This window comes from Spodoptera frugiperda, chromosome 30 (assembly GCF_023101765.2).
Source record: "Spodoptera frugiperda isolate SF20-4 chromosome 30, AGI-APGP_CSIRO_Sfru_2.0, whole genome shotgun sequence".
Classification (NCBI taxonomy): Eukaryota; Metazoa; Arthropoda; class Insecta; order Lepidoptera; family Noctuidae; genus Spodoptera; species Spodoptera frugiperda.
This window is the reverse complement of record NC_064241.1, coordinates 2,238,242-2,257,229: the sequence shown is the minus strand read 5'-3', so window position 1 is coordinate 2,257,229 and position 18,988 is coordinate 2,238,242. Positions and strand designations below refer to the sequence as shown.

The 18,988-nt window shown below is 33.0% G+C and overlaps 2 protein-coding genes across 3 annotated transcripts in view; one reads left to right on the top strand and one right to left on the bottom strand.

The window, feature by feature from the left end:
* Nucleotides 1-257: 257 nt before the first annotated feature.
* Nucleotides 258-3,884, bottom strand: LOC118269690 (alpha-2-macroglobulin receptor-associated protein). Of its 2 annotated transcripts, none has more exons than XM_035584939.2 (7): nucleotides 3,612-3,884; nucleotides 3,168-3,377; nucleotides 2,506-2,713; nucleotides 2,222-2,377; nucleotides 1,549-1,646; nucleotides 1,262-1,321; nucleotides 258-598 (listed from the first exon to the last, which is right to left on the bottom strand). In XM_035584939.2, exons 1-7 carry the CDS (start codon nucleotides 3,783-3,785, stop codon nucleotides 467-469), a joined length of 1,038 nt encoding a protein of 345 aa, XP_035440832.2. In that variant the 5' UTR covers nucleotides 3,786-3,884; the 3' UTR covers nucleotides 258-466. The 2 variants fall into 2 exon arrangements, with proteins under 2 accessions (XP_035440832.2, XP_035440831.2); XM_035584938.2 differs by having other exon boundaries at nucleotides 1,232-1,321; nucleotides 3,612-3,883.
* Nucleotides 3,885-4,016: 132 nt separating this feature from the next.
* LOC118269689 (E3 ubiquitin-protein ligase RNF19A) overlaps nucleotides 4,017-18,988 on the top strand; it is a 39,041-nt gene continuing 24,069 nt past the window's right edge. Inside the window, 1 exon segment of the mRNA XM_035584937.2 lies at nucleotides 4,017-4,936. Coding sequence (XP_035440830.2) covers nucleotides 4,804-4,936 — 133 coding nt within the window. The 5' untranslated portion in view covers nucleotides 4,017-4,803.

The window sequence follows — 18,988 nt, the reverse complement described above, 5'->3', positions numbered from 1 at the left end:
CAATAAATTCTTTTTTTAATAGGTTTATTTGGGGAATGTGTATATTTATAAGTAAATTATTATTGAGGACTTACTTTGTCTCGAATATAATTAAAGCAGGATATGCGGTAAGTTCTAGGCAAATAAACCGTTGTCAAAGTAACTTGCGTATGTTTTTGACTAGGGTCTAGCTTATATTATCAAGCACTCCTTGAAGCTCATATTATTATATGAACAATATTGTTTGCAAAAGATTTTACTTTTTATTAAAACAATAATTGAGATTCATCATTCTTATTTACATTTATTATAATAAAACATTACACTTAAAATATCTACGGACAACATACATTATGCAATCGTAATAGTAATTTGTGCATAACAGCACAACAAATGCTATCATACTTTTACACACAAACATAGAAATTTGTTCTAAATGCATTACAACAATATTGTCACATCTACTTTGGCAAAGTGGAGAGCAGTGTTACAGTTCAGTGTGACGTTCCATTATTTTGCTCTCAAGGTCAGCGTGTAGCTTCGCAACCTTCAGGGAATGTTTCTTGATCATCTGCTCCTGTTCTTCAAAGTGGTTGATTTTGTCACCCGCGCCAGCAATCTGCATAATTATAATAATTATTGATTAATATCTACTATTAGTAAAACAATCTATAAAATTAATGATCTCATAATATGTTACTCTACAAATTGCTACAACTTATGGAGAAACGTCTAACGAATATATTGCCATAGTGATGTGACTGTTAGTGTTAGTCGCTTTGGGACCAATCAATCAAAGTTTTGATTTTTTAAAAAATGTTACATACATGAATTTAATAATTCTAATATTATTACATACATAATTAAAATCTGATGCCTGACCCATAAAGGGCATAAATTACGACTTTACCTCTCATTACACAAAGTATTTTAATTAGACGGGCTGTCTAATCAGGCAAGCATATTATATAGTATGAAACAAGATTTTTGGAGTAACTAACTTACATTGATTACATTACCCATGACACAGTAAACTAATTATTTTATAATTTATGATACAGCAGTCTTTCTACAATACAAAAGATTATAACTGTCTATGATCCTACATCTTACTTACTCTTCAATAGTGCTTTCAAAATTCGCACATACAAGATTTTGAATGAAATAATAATTTTGTTCCTTTGGCTGATAGATAAACAATAAAATTGAAATCTGCACAAATGTGTAGTAATATAAAATAAATAAAAATAACCTTGTCCTTATGTTTCTCGCGATTGCTTACATTGTTCGCTTGTAAGTGACGTAACTTCAACAATCGCGACTCATAGTGCTGCAGTTCCACCTAAGGAGAAAGAACAACAAAGGTTTAGTATAAGAAGAAAAAGTTATCAAGAGTATTAATTAGTTTAGAGTATAACATAACTGTGAGCCAATATAGTGGTTAAAACAAAACCAGAATAAAATTAGTTTGTGACATATTTTTCGAAATAACAATTCTTATTGTAAATGAAAAACTAAATGCAGTTTGCCAGTTATGTTATTACATCACATCACACAGAGATATGTTACCTTCAGTGAAGCCAGTTCTTCAGTAGTAAAGTTAGCAGCAACAGCTATTTTCCAAAGACCTTGCACTTTAGGTTCTATGAAGTCTTTATTGTTTGGAGCTGGAAAGAACAATATCAAGGTAAGTACAAGATTTTATTCTATTTGATGTAAGAAAAGACCAACCACGTCAATGTGGTATTGAACAAAATAGTGGTTTAAAAAAAAAGCATAATTGAAATTTATAGAGCAGGAGATTCAATTCCAGACCAATCATTTAATTTATCATTGGGTTTTTGTGATTTCGACATTTTCACAGAATAAACTTGAAATAACAAGTTTATAACTGACAGTAACGGTCTTGTGTGACCTATAAACAAACTTTTTTTTACTGGTAGGGATCATAATGATAACCCTGTATTATCTGAATGTTCAAGTTTTGAGCTTCTATCACTTTTAGGAAAGAAGTTTTATAATTAATTATAGAATCAAGTTGATAACATGGTTGGTGAACGTCAAGCCGACGTGCATCGTTTCGCGGGTTCAATTCCCGAATGAAACAATTCCGTTCTGTATTTGTGTGTGATTTGTTGTATCTAAAAATCTGTGTTACCTACTAAAACACGCCCACAACAGGAGAAAACCATGAAATGTGTGAAGTAACATTAATAAAAATATTTGTCTGATAGTAGTTTACCTTTAGCAACCACCCTTTGAAGCCTGTCATAGCCATCCCTCAAATCTCGATGTTTTTCTCTGATTAGATTAGCTTTATCAATGTAATCCTTGGTCATTTCATTTGTGTGTTCACTGATTTCATTGAATTTGTCTAATTCATCTTCATTGATAATATCTGAAAATATAGAAGCAATCATAACTCTTATTTCGAAATACATAATATCATATTTTTACTAATATCTTTTACCTACTTAATATTTTTCTTATAATAAATACTATGTGGAGTATTATAGAAAAACTTACTTTTAAATGCATCGTCTTTTGGTGAGTCATCCGACAACAAGTCGTAATACTGATCTATTTTCTCTTGATGGTGTGTGAACTCTTCTCGTAAAGCTAACAACTCTTCCATGGTGAATCCTGAAGCCTCTGCCTTCGTCCAAAGATAATTAAGTTTCTTATCTTTGAAAATACTCTTGTTGATGTAGTCATCCATGGCAGAGTTGTAAGCCTGCATAAAACAAATATTTTAGTACTGGAGTGTCCCACATACAGATTTATGACTTCAACAGCAATAAACCTATTTAAGATTTGAGTCAAAGATAGTATATCTTAGAAATTGGTAATTGTATACTATGACTCAATAAATATTTACAGTTTATTAATGTTTTAAAAGTTTTATCCTAGTGATCCTACAATTTACAAGCAACAAGTAGGTACCTATTTATTATGAAAATTACAGCTGGTGTTAATGTTTCATCTGTAAAAGTAATCTATTATGTCTAGGTACATACATACACACATTTTTATCTCAATGTGTTTATCAGTATTTTTTACATGTGTTTTTAATCTCATATTATGTTACTTATCTGTCAACACTAAGTAATGATTTGATAGCATTTTTTAATAAACCAATGCAATCATTATAAAATTGGTTTGTTTTTGATATTTGAATGTTTACTTACAGGGTGGTCTTTCTCCTTAGGTGCACCAGGTTCAAAGTGATGTAGAAGTCCATAGCTTGACATGATGTTAGTTAGTTTCCGCCTCAATTCAGCTTCCTTCAGCCCCTCCTTATCACCTCCTTCACTTTTTACTCTCTTGTATATTAATTCTTCTTTGTCTTGGATCATCAAATCACTGTATAAGGATTTCAGCTTAGGCTCTGTGAGGCGCTGCAACATATTTTTTTTAGGTATTAACATATTACTGATGTTCCATATAATTTTGTTAAAAAAGAATCTAAAATTAAAATTTAAAATACTACTTATAAAATATAAAAATAGGAGCCGACCGGTAGCGGTATTTCCTATAAAATATAGTTTTTGCTAAATTCTGGTCACTGTATCGTCTAAGGGGAGGACTTTTCTTGTGTATCAGAAAAGTCTATTTATAAAGATGTTATTTACCTGTCGAGCTTTTGTCCACAATAAATTAAGTTTGTTCATTCTAAATGGTTTATCCAAACTTCTGAATTCTACATCAGACTTTTTCTTTTCATTTGCAGATCGTGAATATTTATTTTCACATAACACACAAGATACTAAAATTAATAAACATAATGTTTGTGAATAAATATTCATTTTGTTGTTGTAGATATAATTTTAATCAATAAAATACAAAAGAAACAGCGGCAAAGGTAAGCAAAAATGACAACTGAACTGACGAAGCTGCTGCTGACATGACAAAACGAAATTGACAACGTCAAAATCAACAGACGTGTCGGATTTGACAGTGATATTAGTTTAGTTTGACAGCAGCAGCAGCCCATGCCAACACTAGTGCTTCAATTCCAATTTTCTGTACATAGGATTAATCTTACGCAATAAATATTTAAAAAGTTTTCTAATAAGAGCAAACATAATGCTCAAATTTATTCAATTCAAGGATTGAGATGAGAAAATATGTATGAAATAGTAAAATTATTATCCGCTGCTCTCATATTAATTTGTGGGAGCATGCTGAACAGTGTATAGTGGTCTTTATGTTAGTCGTTGGAAATGTGTGGTTTTACTTTTGGTTTTAGAAAAATGAGAATGAAGTGACTTTGTAACGTGAGTTGTCTTACTATTTTCAAGTTCGTGCACTTGTAGTAGGTACCGGTCGAGTTTGTTGTTTGACAGATGTGAATGTGTATTGTCGTTTCCTAACGTAGACACTCAATTTTGTTCATTTTATTTTTGTACAATGGCATTGCTTGTTTAACCGTGCTTGATTCTTGTCGTCCGTGATAACAATAATAAAAAACTCTTGCAGTTGTATAATAGGCATTGTTTTCCATTTAGTTTAGTAACCGTGAGCGCGCCCAGTCAGCACAATGGGAACTCAATAACAGTGAGTATTCCCCACCTGAGGTCTGAGGCTGCATCTGTAACGCGCCCGCGAGCACGTACGTTTGAAGCTGACTATCGGCACTTTCTCTCGCTGATGCGTTGCGAGTCGGTTACTCAATACGCGTTGTGCAAAGACTGGTTGAAGTCGCCGAGTCGATGTCGATATTTCATAACGGTAGTACTTAATCTGTGAGGGTTGATGTCGGTCGTGCGAGGCTGAGAATAGCTGGGCCAGTGTTTGATGTGTAATGTGTAAAAGTTTGGTGTGATGGTGGAACGCGAGGGTATGCGGCGCGGCAGCGGCGGCGGCTGTGGCTGGGGCGGCGGCGTGCTGGGCCGCTGGTCGCTGCGCCGCCTGCTGCTCGACAGCCCGCTCGTGGGCAGGAGGCTTGCACACACAGGTATATCATTTATGTACTAATGTGTCTATATACCTATTAGTTTGGATCTTGCCTTCCAACATTCAGATTCTGATAAGAGTGAATAACTGGATATGTAAATTCTGAGTAATGAATTAGAAGTGAGTATCAGACCACTTAATATTCATAATTCCTGCTGTATTTCTATGAATTTATTGTCTATATCTTATCTTAGATATAATGGAAGTGTGAAGCAAAAAACTAAATAGGTACTTGAATACAATTATCATAATAGGTAATTACTGTAAGAACAAATTATTAAAGTATAAAACCTTATCAAACACATTATCCACTTATTAAAGTACCTTTAGACTCTGCATTTTGTGACTGGAAGATCACTATTTATCTTATGAAGTTTCCAACAAAACCAATTTCTTAATTTTAAGTTTCATTTTCCGTATTTTACTGTGAGTTATTCTACACAAGAGCATAATATTCAGTTTCTCTGTTTATTGCCCAATAAATATTTATTATAACATTTACTCATAAACATAAATTTTATGTTAAACAACAAAATTATTATGCACTGATGTTTGAAACTTTACTTTGGTAAATATGTAAGAAAATATTTTATTACATTTAATTTTAGTATACTGGTACTACTGGTAGTCAATACAGAATCCAACCTAATCCTGGCCACTTTTACTATGAAATCCAACTAGGTAAGGTACCTAATGAAAGTATCAGAAACACTGACTCTAAATGTTAGCATAATATGTTTTAATATTACATACATCATCAAACATCTTGCCTACATATCTGCCAAGTGTGTATTATTCTATAATTGCACCCTATCATTATTAACTTCATAACAATATAATAGAGATCTTGAATTGAATAGCGCCAATAAGAAAAGAAATTAATTCTAAATCTATTACAAACATACAAAATTCTAATTGGAATAAGACAATACAATATGTTTGACCATTCATTTAAGCAGTCATTGAAATCATTAAAGTTTTATGAGCATGACCAATTGAGGCATTGAATATTAAGGTCCCCAATAATATGGGTCAATGTTACACAGGAATATGACCTTTATTGCATAAGTGGTATAAACGATCCACGCTATTCTTAGAACATAAAACTGACCTATTTGTTATAGTTATTATATAAAAATAATGTTAGATAACATGAGTGTTATCATTTCCTCATTATGTATTATTTGTTTAGTGATTTCGAAACTGTTGCTAAACCTTATTATCTATGTAGGTATCACTATTGATCTTAATTCGTGATTTGTGATGAATATCATTTTGTTATAAAAATGACTGTACCTTCATTATTTATAATTTTGTTTACATTTTAAGTTGAATGATAAAACATATGCAATGTTTCATAAGGTTTAACTGACCTTTGATAAAACAGATTGCTTTGTGGAATAAATGCAACCCATTACATTAAACTTTCAATGAAATGATTCAATGATTTAAAATTATTGTAGGTACCAAAATATAGACTTTTTATTCACACAGTACTGAAGTGGATTTACTTTTTATCACTAAATCTCAATGTTTTAAAAGAGGCAGTTAAAAAGATTATGATTTTAAATGAATAACATTATTATTTAGCTATCTGCCATGGACAAAGACATTATTAATTGTAAGTAGGTTTATTTTTTTATAATAGGAAATAATAATTTATTACCTTTTCATTTAATTCATTAAATGGATAAAAGTAAAGTTGTAGCACTTGTCACAGAAGCCCTTTCTCCACTTTTCCATTCACTCTATTTTGTATTCTGTTATTGACATGTGGTATGGGTGCAACATACATAATTACACAATTTTGAGCCAATAAATGAACATTGACAATCACTCTCTATGGAAGTATTCAATTTATTTATTTCTTTTTAATTTTGATACAAAAGACACATATCATTGTGTCTTACGAAGTATGTACACAAAATCTCATAAGAATTAAGTGTTATGTGATACCTAGATCTGCAATGCAACTAGAAAAACGTAATAGGACCACCACAAAAATACATTTATAATATATAAATATAAGCTCTCGATTGCCTGTTTAAAAAATAATTATTAGAGTACCTATTTAACTTTTAATATTTTATTATTCGTCATTAAGCTAGATACCTAACAATGTTCTGTTCTTATTATGTTCAGATAGACAAAGTAAAGTCGCATATTTTCTACGAAAACCTAGAATAGCATGGTAGTCGTCGTAAATATTTACTCCTGCAAACACTAAAATTAACGTAGTGGGGACATTTTTAGTACATACGCCCAGATCCGCTATTACACACTCAGACAATGCTTAAATCAGCCATGATTACATCTAAATTAGGTGGCAATTTGATGAAGATAACTTCTAGAAACTTAGCTATTATGGTGATATGATACGACTTAAACCATGAAATACATTTACCATCAAGCCTATTGTTAAAATTGAATGACTGTTTAACTACATTTCAATAACAATCATTCATTCATTGAAAGAAAGGCTTTATTTCGTGGGAAACGTAATTATTAACCAGCAATTATTTATAAAATATGTTACAATATTACAGTACGATAAAAATTACGCCTTGGTGTTCGTTTGACCGTGACTTCTAACATTTACTAATAAATATTAAAATACACCATTTTTCATGAAAACATATCTTTGAATTAGATCATAATGTTAAGAAATTATTATGGTAGTAGCTTTGTACGTTATCGGAGTATCACGATAATGTTAGGGAATCTTTGCCGGAAGATTAAACCTTATCTCCTTATAAAAGCAGTGCGTTAATTTATTTGTCCAGTTTTGTTTGTTCTAAACAAATACCGGAAGGGGAAAATACCGTTATCATGAATATGTATCCAAATCCTGATAAATGCCGACGATAATTTAATATAACTAAATTCTAATCGCTATAAGTCGTCTAGCCTAGAAGTTTCTATTACTGCCGTGTCGGTAGTGCTATAAAGTCGTAATGATTATGAAAAAACGGTAGAACATCATTCAACTATAAAATCTTTTTAAACAGAGTTTCATGGTACCCGTTTGTGGTCGCTCTCTAAACAGTCGTACTACACAGAGTAGACAATATAATACCAATATAACGAATAATTATAACTATAGCTACTTGCAAACTAGCGGAATTCGTGAAATCTGATCGGCGAAGTCTTACCCATGATTGGCAATCTTGCATCGATAGTTCGATCTTCGAATCTTGTTTTATTTGCGTAGTTGCAGGGAGACGGAGTAGGCTTTGCAGCGACTCGAGATGTTAAGTTGCCTTTCATGGCAGTGAATCGTGGAGCTGGGCTGGTTAGACATGCAAATCGATAGTATTATTGACTCAACTATTATATTGTTCAAGTATAAAATGCAAACTGCTACAACGATAAGTTGTTTAGGCCACCCACACAAATATTTCACCAGTTTGATGTGGATTCCGGCTAGACAAATTAACTACTTAGTGCTTGCTTTTTTTTCTGGCGGAATTCATAAATTATATCGGAGGCGTCTTCCTAATATGGATTAGTTAACCTTCTGAGCGTGACGATGTAATCTCCGCGTCTTCCTCATTCAATCTTCATCTACAATCGGGCAGTACCTAATTGTAGAATGTAGTGTATTCTTACTTCATTACATATCTATTACACTGGCATTAAAAGTATCCCTATATTGTGAGTACTGGATACTTACGACAATTTTATTATGTGCGTATAAACCAAGAGTCTATGTAGATACGCGAGTAGTTGTTACTACATATTTTCTTAGTAATTTCGCCAAATGCTAAGTTTTTTTTTTAAATAGCTTTTTATTAATTAGAACAATTTGATTCCTTTACGAATTTTTTAACTCATGCATTATTGACATGTCCCTTTTTATTTAATACGCATACAGGGTGTAAGCGGAACGCTCCCGAAAAACGCCACAAATTGTTTATGTTTTTATAATTTTAATCGTTTTTGTGTTTGTATTATTCATGCTATATTAAAATTCAGCATTAGATTACAACTATTATTACTTAAAATAAACATTGAATTCTTTATTTTTTTTAATAATACACGTTTTTTACCATCACCTGTTTGCGACGTTTGGGAGCGTTCCGCTTACACCCTGTATATGGAAGTCTAAATAAAAACCTAGAAATAAAATGATTTGAACTGAAGCTGTCAAATATTTATTGTTCTTCCGATATAATTATTATGTAAGGATAAACCCAATGAAAAATAAAGGCTACCTAGGTACTGAATTCGTACTGGTAGTTATTGCGGACATTTATGTAACGTCAACCTAATTACAATAAAGGTATCGTGATTATTGCAATGTTTAATTGCTCATACAATGATTAATGCACCATGTAAGGATTGCAAACGATAGTCACTTAATTAATTATTATGTGTTTTTGTTTTAGGCACCTATTTTGTTTCATGATATGACACACATTTTGTCATGGTGAATAATAATAAAAATACCTAAGATTGGATTTATCCCGTTAATACCTTACTGCCCCCACTGCTTTTTATATTTTTCAATGTTTTTTGTATTATTACTAAATAATTATAAATGTATTGAAAAGAAATTAAATACTATGAAAATACTTAAAAAGTTAGTCAATAGGAAACTATGTGGGATTGTAGGATTACCCATGAAATATTTAGACCAATCTGCGCATTTGGTGACACGGAATTTGTCTATACAAAATGGAGAACTAGGTATTGTGAAAAACTTACTTAATTTGTTGAATGTTGAATCATCAATCACATCAACAGCCTAACAATTAGTGGCAACTGCTGACCAAAGCCTCTACTCGCATGGAGAACATTTGGGCATTAATCACCAAGCTTGTTCAATACAGGTTGGCGATTTCAAACTTATAATTAGAAATTATGAGCCCAAGTTTCTTCATAATGTTTTTCCTTCACCATTTATCAGTGGTGTCTGAATCATCAATGGTTTATTGCAATTCATAACATTTCGCCTATTGCCGGGAGTGAGAGTTTCTGAAAACATTACGGAATGACGAAAGCCAGACAATGTGGTTACAACAACAATAAATGCGACCTCGTATGTAATATTTAGAATATTTTATATATTTTCCACTAATTTATACTCATTTGACATATTAACGACGATGTTGCGCAAACTTAAGATTCTGCTGAGGTCACATGTCAGCACTTTCGATTGTGCAGAATAGGTAAAGTGTGTCGTGTTACTACTGCGATGGTCGTATAGCTGTGCTCGTGTCAAATGTACAGACAGACGCAAAAATTAGTAGTCTGCACTGAATGCGATTGTTCTGTGAAGATGCGTGACAGGAGATGTTCGTATGACAAGTAGTAAGGAATGACACCACATCCTTTTAGAAACGCTGTTACCAAACACTAGAAACTGCTTAAGCAATAATAAAATATTAATGTGGCCTCATTTGTTTTACAAAAACCTAAGAAAAACCATACAAGTCTTCGAGTATAAGTATGACCTACCAAGTACAAACATGCCAAGTACACCGTCCCTACTCCGTCGAAAATGTTAACTTTCAAGGATGTGCTTAAACAATTCGGAAACCTTCACGCGGCACCTACCGTTTGCAGTTGGTATCTAAAGGAAATGAGCAAGGTTCTACTAATGTACATAATTTTACATCACATCCTATCCCATCAGTACCGGGAAGAGAGGCGAAGAGGCTTGTTCTCGGATATGACTTTATGTAACATAGATTAATGCTGGGAAGTCCATGAATGTCTGAATTAAAATACAGACTACTGTTTCTTATTGTGCGGAGTAAGCCATTAATAGAAATGCCAACTAAATATACAGGTCCTTCCAAGAAGGTCACATTATTTGAGGCCTTTGTTAGAACCCGTGTTAAAGGGAATTACGATTGGGTCAATGATATTACGCGGATATGGACTTTCACGAAACGAGCCATCCAATTATTTCGGCCGCGGAAACGTTATTGCACACTGAATAATAGACTAAAGTGTTTCGTTACTGCCATTCCGTATCATTTACCGTTTTCTTGCCGCAGTGTATCTCGGCTGTGTACATTATCGTTTCCTGGAACTACCTTTTCCAACTGCAATACGAGTTCACGTATGTGTAATATCGTCAGACATTATCTGACCATTCCGGGGCTTGCTGTGAATCATTCGACAGAAAGTAGTTAGTACTTAATATTATGCTTTTGAAATAACTAAGTGCAATTTCATATCGTTTTTAATATTTATGCATAGAGTAAATCATTAAGTCGTCTTCATAAACTGATCGTCGTTCGATGATTATTTTTCTCCAAGTATTTTTTTATAATAATTTGAAAAAAGTCGTTTCCAAACTTTTTTTATTTTTTATTAATTTTGGTTTTTTTATTAATTCCATCTATCTATCACTACGTAGTGATGACACATTCTTCATACATTTCAATATTTAATTACTTCTTCTTAGATGCTTTGTCGTATAAGTAGAATACTGGTGAAAGTGATGTGAACCTTTCAAATTTACTTTTTGTCCGTTGCCTCATAACTGGGTAACCTCAATAGCATCATGACTATGACTAATTTGTCATGGGTCGAGACTTGCTCGCCGTCGTTCGGTCGATTGGCTCGAGATACTTAGTCTAGCTTTAGCTAGGATGTTTTAAATGGCCTGGTTATATTCCAAGTTCAATCAATCCTTCGCGTATATCCTTGGAATGTGTATTAATATAGTCTTATTGCCTAATATAGTCATAATAGTTATCTAAAAATTACTATCGAAACATCTATCGAGACTCTAACGACTGTAGCACACTGTAGAGAGTCGCTGCCGACGCTTCAGTCTTGTATTAAATGGCTAGAGAGAGAACAAATGTATCATTTGGAGCTCGTTACTGGCAAAATAAATTTAATTTTTCAATAATATCCGTAGACTCGTGTATGTATACTTTCCAAGTCAATGTAGGTCATATCGTTCGAGTTTTGGCAATCCGCGCGTCTGGTTGCATACCGTACTGGTTTACAATGCTGTTTTCGTCTTTAAGAGCTTATTGTTACAAAAGCTAATTAACTTTTGTCTTAATAGCACTCACGAGTGCATTTGTTTGCATTCCGATGGCGTGTGGAGAGCGGGGTCTCGGCTACAGACGATTATGTAATTAACTAGTCCTAACTCAGCGTTATAACCTGAGTAAAATATTTTAAATGCACACATTTAAAATATTTTTATATCTGATTACTAAAACTCCTCCTTAATGACACAAAGCATAATTATTTTTGCATTTTGTTTTGCAAATCTCTCGGTGTCAAAATCTCAACAGCTCATTTACCTAAGGACATTACAACCTTGCATCATGCTGCACCAAAGTCGTGTTGACATTCAGAACAGATCTAATCAACTTTGAAGAGCCTTGAGTTGCTAATACTTGAAAAGCAATTGTGTATTGTTTACAAGTTGTCCACTACAGAGATATAAAGCTTAGTTCTAAGTGGGTTAATAAGTCGAGAACATTTTACATTCCCCGCAATCTGACGTGGTGTGCTGTTGTGAAAATATTTACATCACAATGTATAGGAACTGTACACTGTAGATGATAGTTTGTGTATGTTTATTGAGTGACTGTCTCCAAACAAGTTTTCTTGCGTAACACAAATATTGGAGAAATAAAGTGGAGTCAGCGACGTCAGAAGTTGACCGGTCGTTATTCGTCGCTCTGTCACAAGCTGGTGTGAAGCAGACCATGGTAGTTAATATTACCAAAATATTTACTCTAGAGATAGATAATAGTGTTAATATTTCCTTAGGCGGTATTGTCACGTTTCTGCCTCCCTGTGAATAAATCAAAGCGAAGCACAAACGAGGGAATCTATTTTTAGTACCAGATGGAGGGGTTGATGATTAAATATCTCAATTTACGGGTGCTAGTCATGGTTTCCAAGCGACAGTCTACTGTGGTATGATTAATTAATGTCTATCTTGCTCTAGTTAATTGAGTAAAGAGATAACACCCGGCATACCTTCGCTCAATTCTTAAAACAGAATGTAAACATGAAATAAATTGTAAGATAAATGTGTTCTCGTATGAATATCGAGTGCAAACTGTTTATATTGTGGATAACGATTCACAGTGACCTGGATGTGCATTTGTCTGTTCGAATAGGTAACATAGAATTGTCGTGATGAGCATTGAGTTCGGTAGTGTTATGTTGGCGCAGCTCATGTTCTGCAGGAGTAGATTAAGTTAGTATTACTTTACTATAGCTGCTAGTATGTAGGTGGTAGGTAGGTACTGGTCACTCGTATTTCTGCGTTGATAACGAAGCAGTGTTTGCTCTCACTGCCGTAATCCACATAATATCGTACGGAGCGAATGTTTACTTCGCCTACCGAACAGCTGTACATATTGTTATAGTTACCTTTATTACTGAAAACTATATGCATGGCTATGAAGCTGCAAGGTCGCAATTTGCACACGACATTTTTGTAATGAATTTCCTAGACGTGGTTCATTTGGTTGTGGGGAAAGTATTTGTATCGCATTACTTCATTCAATTTGATAAGATAAATATCGATCATGCAATTTCATGCTGATATCATTTTTGTTTTTGTGAAATTTAAATTATACTTACATTACTTAGTATTTCACAAAATACTCATATCCCTTGTACTCCATTGGGCATTGGGTTTCTAGCTTTTTCTGTAAGATTAAAATAAATTAACAAGATTTATTTTCTCAAAATATATTTTCAAAAATAATTATTGAAGTAATGTAGTTATAGATACCGTATAACAAATACATCTACCAATCTTGTATCGATAAAACGTAACGAAATCATGTACACCTTCTATTAGTGATGCTTACATAAATATACCACTTATGACGTGCTTAAGAAGAACACCATATTTTTTATTAATTACTGAGTGATGCATGAAGTATGTATCTCTCCATATATGCAATGGTAATTGCGTCAGTATTTCAATAGAAAAACCGATGGAAATCTTGCGCTTAGAATCTCAACGAGCAAAGAAAAATGAACTATCTACAATTGTACGTATTATTACTTTGTGTTATGTTTGTAATCTATCGATTATTTGCTGATATTCAACAGGGCTCGATAAAAAAAAATAAAGCGACCCAATACAAACATGCTTGGGAAAACCGACGATAATACTATATGTAGCTGTGAAGTTAGTAAATAAATTATGTGAATATTGCAATGTGATCGCAATACAATTGAGTTTAGCATACTTTCTAGCAACACGACAAATGAGCTATCAATCAGCTCGCAGCACTGACCCGGTTGCGGCTCACCTGCGCGTACGCATCAACTTACATTCGATTCATATTCAAACGCTACCATTGCAATCAGGCTATGTGAGTATATGTGAATAGGTACATATCATATTATTAGCTAAAGTTTATTTTAAATCAAATGTCTGAAGGATTATTTTGGTAGTTTGCATAATTTTAATCATTGTCTCAATTTAAGAGTATTAATTAAAGCTTAAATACTATATTTAACGTTTTTTTTAATAAGTTTAAAAATAGTGTTTATTAAACTTGTTTTATAAACTTGCAACAAAGAGTTTATTTTTGTTAATCGGTCTCACCCTAGTCATTGTTTAGTGAAATAATGAAATGTCATTTACATTGCAACTTGTGCGAACCGCCTGCATATTTACCAGCTCCATTTTGTCACGGATTAGGCAGGAGTCCAAGTCTTAATATGCTGTGCATTGATATGCTGGGGACTAATATCAATAATATATGAATTTAACGTCTTTATTATACGGACATAAGAATGTAAGAAACACCTACTTACTTCTAGAGGAATATTTTATTATTAGTACTTGATACGCAATATTTCCAATCATAAGCACCAACGCCTTTAAGAACTATAAAGGATGGAAATAGAAAACACAATCGAATTCATATTTTTTATTCGCGTTTCTGACTAAACCGATTTCATTTCATTCAAGGATAACTCCTTCAACTTTCATTTTTGCTTAATATTTTTTTCTCGGGGAATATAATTATAAGCTTTGTGTTCGGTTAACGAGCCCATGAGCGGCATATGACGTCACTCACAAATTCCTTTGAGGAATTCTTGAACATCCTAGTCACTAAGTACCTGCTGACCAATGACTAAAGGACAGGTGATTATATAATACATTTAAAAATTTGAGGCCGCTTTATTTATAGCCTATATAAGTCGAATTCGTAACAATAATATATAAAGGCGGAATCGGTATATACTAATTATAAATATACTATTTTTATATACTCGTCAGTCCTTAAATCTATATCGTATTTAATTGAAATAATCAACGGAAAATGACTATAACACTGCTGTCATAAAAATATGATTTTATCTTACTAAAGGTAAAATATTTTACTTCTCGTCATCTCCGCTCATTAACTAGCAGAGCTTGGTAATATCAGAGTGTTGCTAAGTAAAACAATACAAAAGTTACTTTAGCGTGAATAAATTTATGTAGATACGATATACACAAACGATAATGAAATCCGATAACACTTAGATATTTGTTTTAATTCATGGAGTCACGAATTCATCACACGCGATTAAGAAAACAATTTTATAATTACAAATTGTTTTGAATCAATTTTACACTTGGCTGTTAAGAAATTGTTATTCAAAGTTACAAAACTCGACAATAATTTACATTTAATAAACATTAGTTTGTGTCGTAAAGTTTGCTCTTTGGATACTAATATTATTTCTGCTTTGTTGACAAACGTACACGCTCACAGATTTATGATTAGCTCGATAAATTACGCAATAACTCCTTACCTGTGTGCTTTATAAAATTAATGTAAATCATCAACCTTAGATTATAATTTTAATCGTTGGAATATTTTCAGCTTTTGTATTTGACATTTAGAACCAAGTAAAAGGCAAGCAACGTGAAGGAAAAATGTAAAACCATTTAAAACCTTAGTTTGAAGAGTCATCCACTTTATTTCCTAATGAGCACCTTTAATTAAAGTTAAATTCAGTGAAAATTAAAAGGAAAAATATGAATTACCGTTTTACACATTCTTTTTTCTTTAAGTTCATCTTTGTTGGTTATAAGAACCTATGCATACGCTTGTGACTTATGCCTGTTCTGTTTTCTTTTCCTAAATACAAGAGTCTTAAATTATTAATTGGATTTCATTCCTAATAACATGTTTCTCCTTGAATCCATAATTGTCAAAATTATTGAGAAAATGTTAATGAGGCTCTAGATCTCAAGTGTGATGACATGATGAAATAATCGCTCGTCGGTGGGCGTTCATCCATCTGTGCCATGGTGATACAACGACAAAAAATATGATTTGACTCCTACAGGTAGGTAATAGGTACTCGAGAATTTAAGAGTGCAAATACGTGTTGTAATTTCTAGCTAGATCGCGACTATTCGAGAAAACGTCAGTGTGAGGATAAATATTCGCTATAAAAACAAGTTATAAAAAGGTAATGTATTTCTAAATAAATAAAATATAATGTTTAGTAAATAAAATCAGTTTCTGTTTATACAGAAAACTTGACCTATTAAAATAATCTATGAAGATAACCAGTAATAGATATACATTAAGAAGATAATTGTATCGAGTTCAGAAGTTATTGAACTATCGCGAACTGTTATCAAGCTGTTCCGGATTGCAAGTCTGTTGTCGATAACAGTTCCATATCGATCTACCATCTCACACAATGTGAAGCATTATTTACTTATTCCATTATTGTTACTGCGATAGTCTTGGCAGACTTCTGGAATGTTTCGAATTATGCTAATGAATCCATCGGATTTAAATTAATTAAAAACTAAATGTTTTTTTTCAATTATGTAATTTTGTCTGTAGACAACTCATTGCGAAACTTGGTGTGAAGTGAAGTGTCGTGGTATGGTCACGTTGCGCGTCACAGGGTTCGTGGTGCAAAACCGTGATAGAGTGGAGACCGTGGGGCCAAAAACACCCATAAGGTCTTACTTGTTGTTGTCCTCCCCAGATGCGTAGGTACGATGATGTCAAACGAAATGAACATGAAATGTATGGAAATTCTTCAAGACGAGAAATGGCAGACAGAAGGCGTACACCCTAGCGGTAGAAAAAGGCTAAAGAAGAAAACAGAAGAAATAATTTTAGAAAATTACACAAGATGATAGTTTGATAATACTAAAGCAGACAATCTATAACATTAAACAATACTAATTTTATCTGATTTTAAACGAATTAACTAATTAACTTTAATTTTGGCATACCTACATACATTCAATTAGAATAACTTACAAGTACTTAGTTATGATGACCAGTGCAATCACGTAGAAGACAAGGAAATTCAATGCACAGAATATAAATGGCAGACAGATGTATTTATAGTACGTACCTTAATAATATAATTCAACATACCTGTGTTCGGCGAGCGACAAGGCTACACGGACCTCGGTATGTGAACAACCATGCAGATTCTGATGAGTAATATGGTTATTATTTGTTACCTTAATAATGATCTCCAGTAAATGGAGATTGGATACTTAAATTAAGCATTGTTTGATTACAACAAAAGTAATTAGGACTGTAGTAACAACCACAATTGTTACTCGCTTTGTCCTTTACAAACAATCGGTGAATGACCGAGGAAGTCTTATGAAATTTCTCAACATATCAAGGGTTTTCTTACACACACTGTTCCAAATGGCTGACATTGCCAACTAGTTACTTGGTCCAATTACATCCACGAAGACTGAAGATGTTCGTAACATGTTTCTGTTGATATTAATAGTAGTTGTGTTGTTACCTGCTCGGTCGCCTGCTCCGACACGAGTTTCAGTTTGAGTCACGTAAACAAATGCGTGAAAATGACGTAGACGTGGGAGTCCCGAGTATAATGTTAGTTGACAAACATCAACGCCACTCTAATCAGATTACACAACCATAGCTTGAAGTTTGTTGTAAAATCCACATACCATATGCATGTCGAAATAATTCCCTTCGTGCTATTTGATTGATGTTCTGTTTTGGATATTGATTCGTGATCTATAGAACTTTATAGAACCAGAATTTCAGTCCAATTGAACTAGTTCTTGAACTGTTATTTCTGGATTTCAATGTAATGATAATATTATTGAATCCTTAATGAAGGTTCATAACCTTACTTTCATTATATTGATGTTTGGTGTGGACGAACTGTATCAAGGTGACCAAGTGTGTTATTTCGTATTTCGAAGCAATATAAAAGTTTTACTAACAAAGAAAACCTTTTTTTATGGTAGGTATGCTGTCAAATAGAATTTGTTAACAGTTTTACTTTGATGTTGTAAGTAAGTCAGTCCCAGAATCAGCTGCGATCGTGCATCGTAGTTTTACAAACGATAACAAAATAGGAGCACAACAAAGGCTGCATGTCGGCCACGCACTTGCACATGCAAGTCAAATTATATCGTTATATTGACCCGTACCTATTGCCTAAGTAAAGTACATATACATAGCAGATCATTTACAAACAGTGGCCTTTCAAATGTATGTAATGATACTAAGGTAAATGCTGGTGTGTGGAATTTATGCAACCTTTATGAATACATAGGAATATTGCGAAACTTACGAAACACATTCAGAATCATAGCGATTATTGTAAACATTGACATCATAAGGCTTTGATAAGCATTCATGTTACTGACCTAGTTTAGAATTAGCTATGCTGCTGTTGCTACTGAAAATAATTACTCTGTCGATCTAGAGCAGACGCCTCGCCGTGGAGAAATCCGATAAATTATTTTATTTAGTGCTTGATATTAAAAGAGACAACAAGTAATTAAACAAAGGCTGTTTATTATTAGAAAGAGAACCATTACATTGCTCGCATCCTTGACACAAACGAAATTAAATAAATCGATTGCATCTTGTTCTTGGCCTCTAAAATAACATTAAACTGACCTATGCGCGACACATTCAATACTATGCTAATTATATTTTACGCCACTGATTGTCTTTTCCAAAGCATTTGTAACAAACATAGTAGGTACGTAGATAATTAATGTCTGTAGTATTTCCCTTGAATTAATACAAAGGAAAATGATTTTCTTTTAAATTAGGTACTTTAT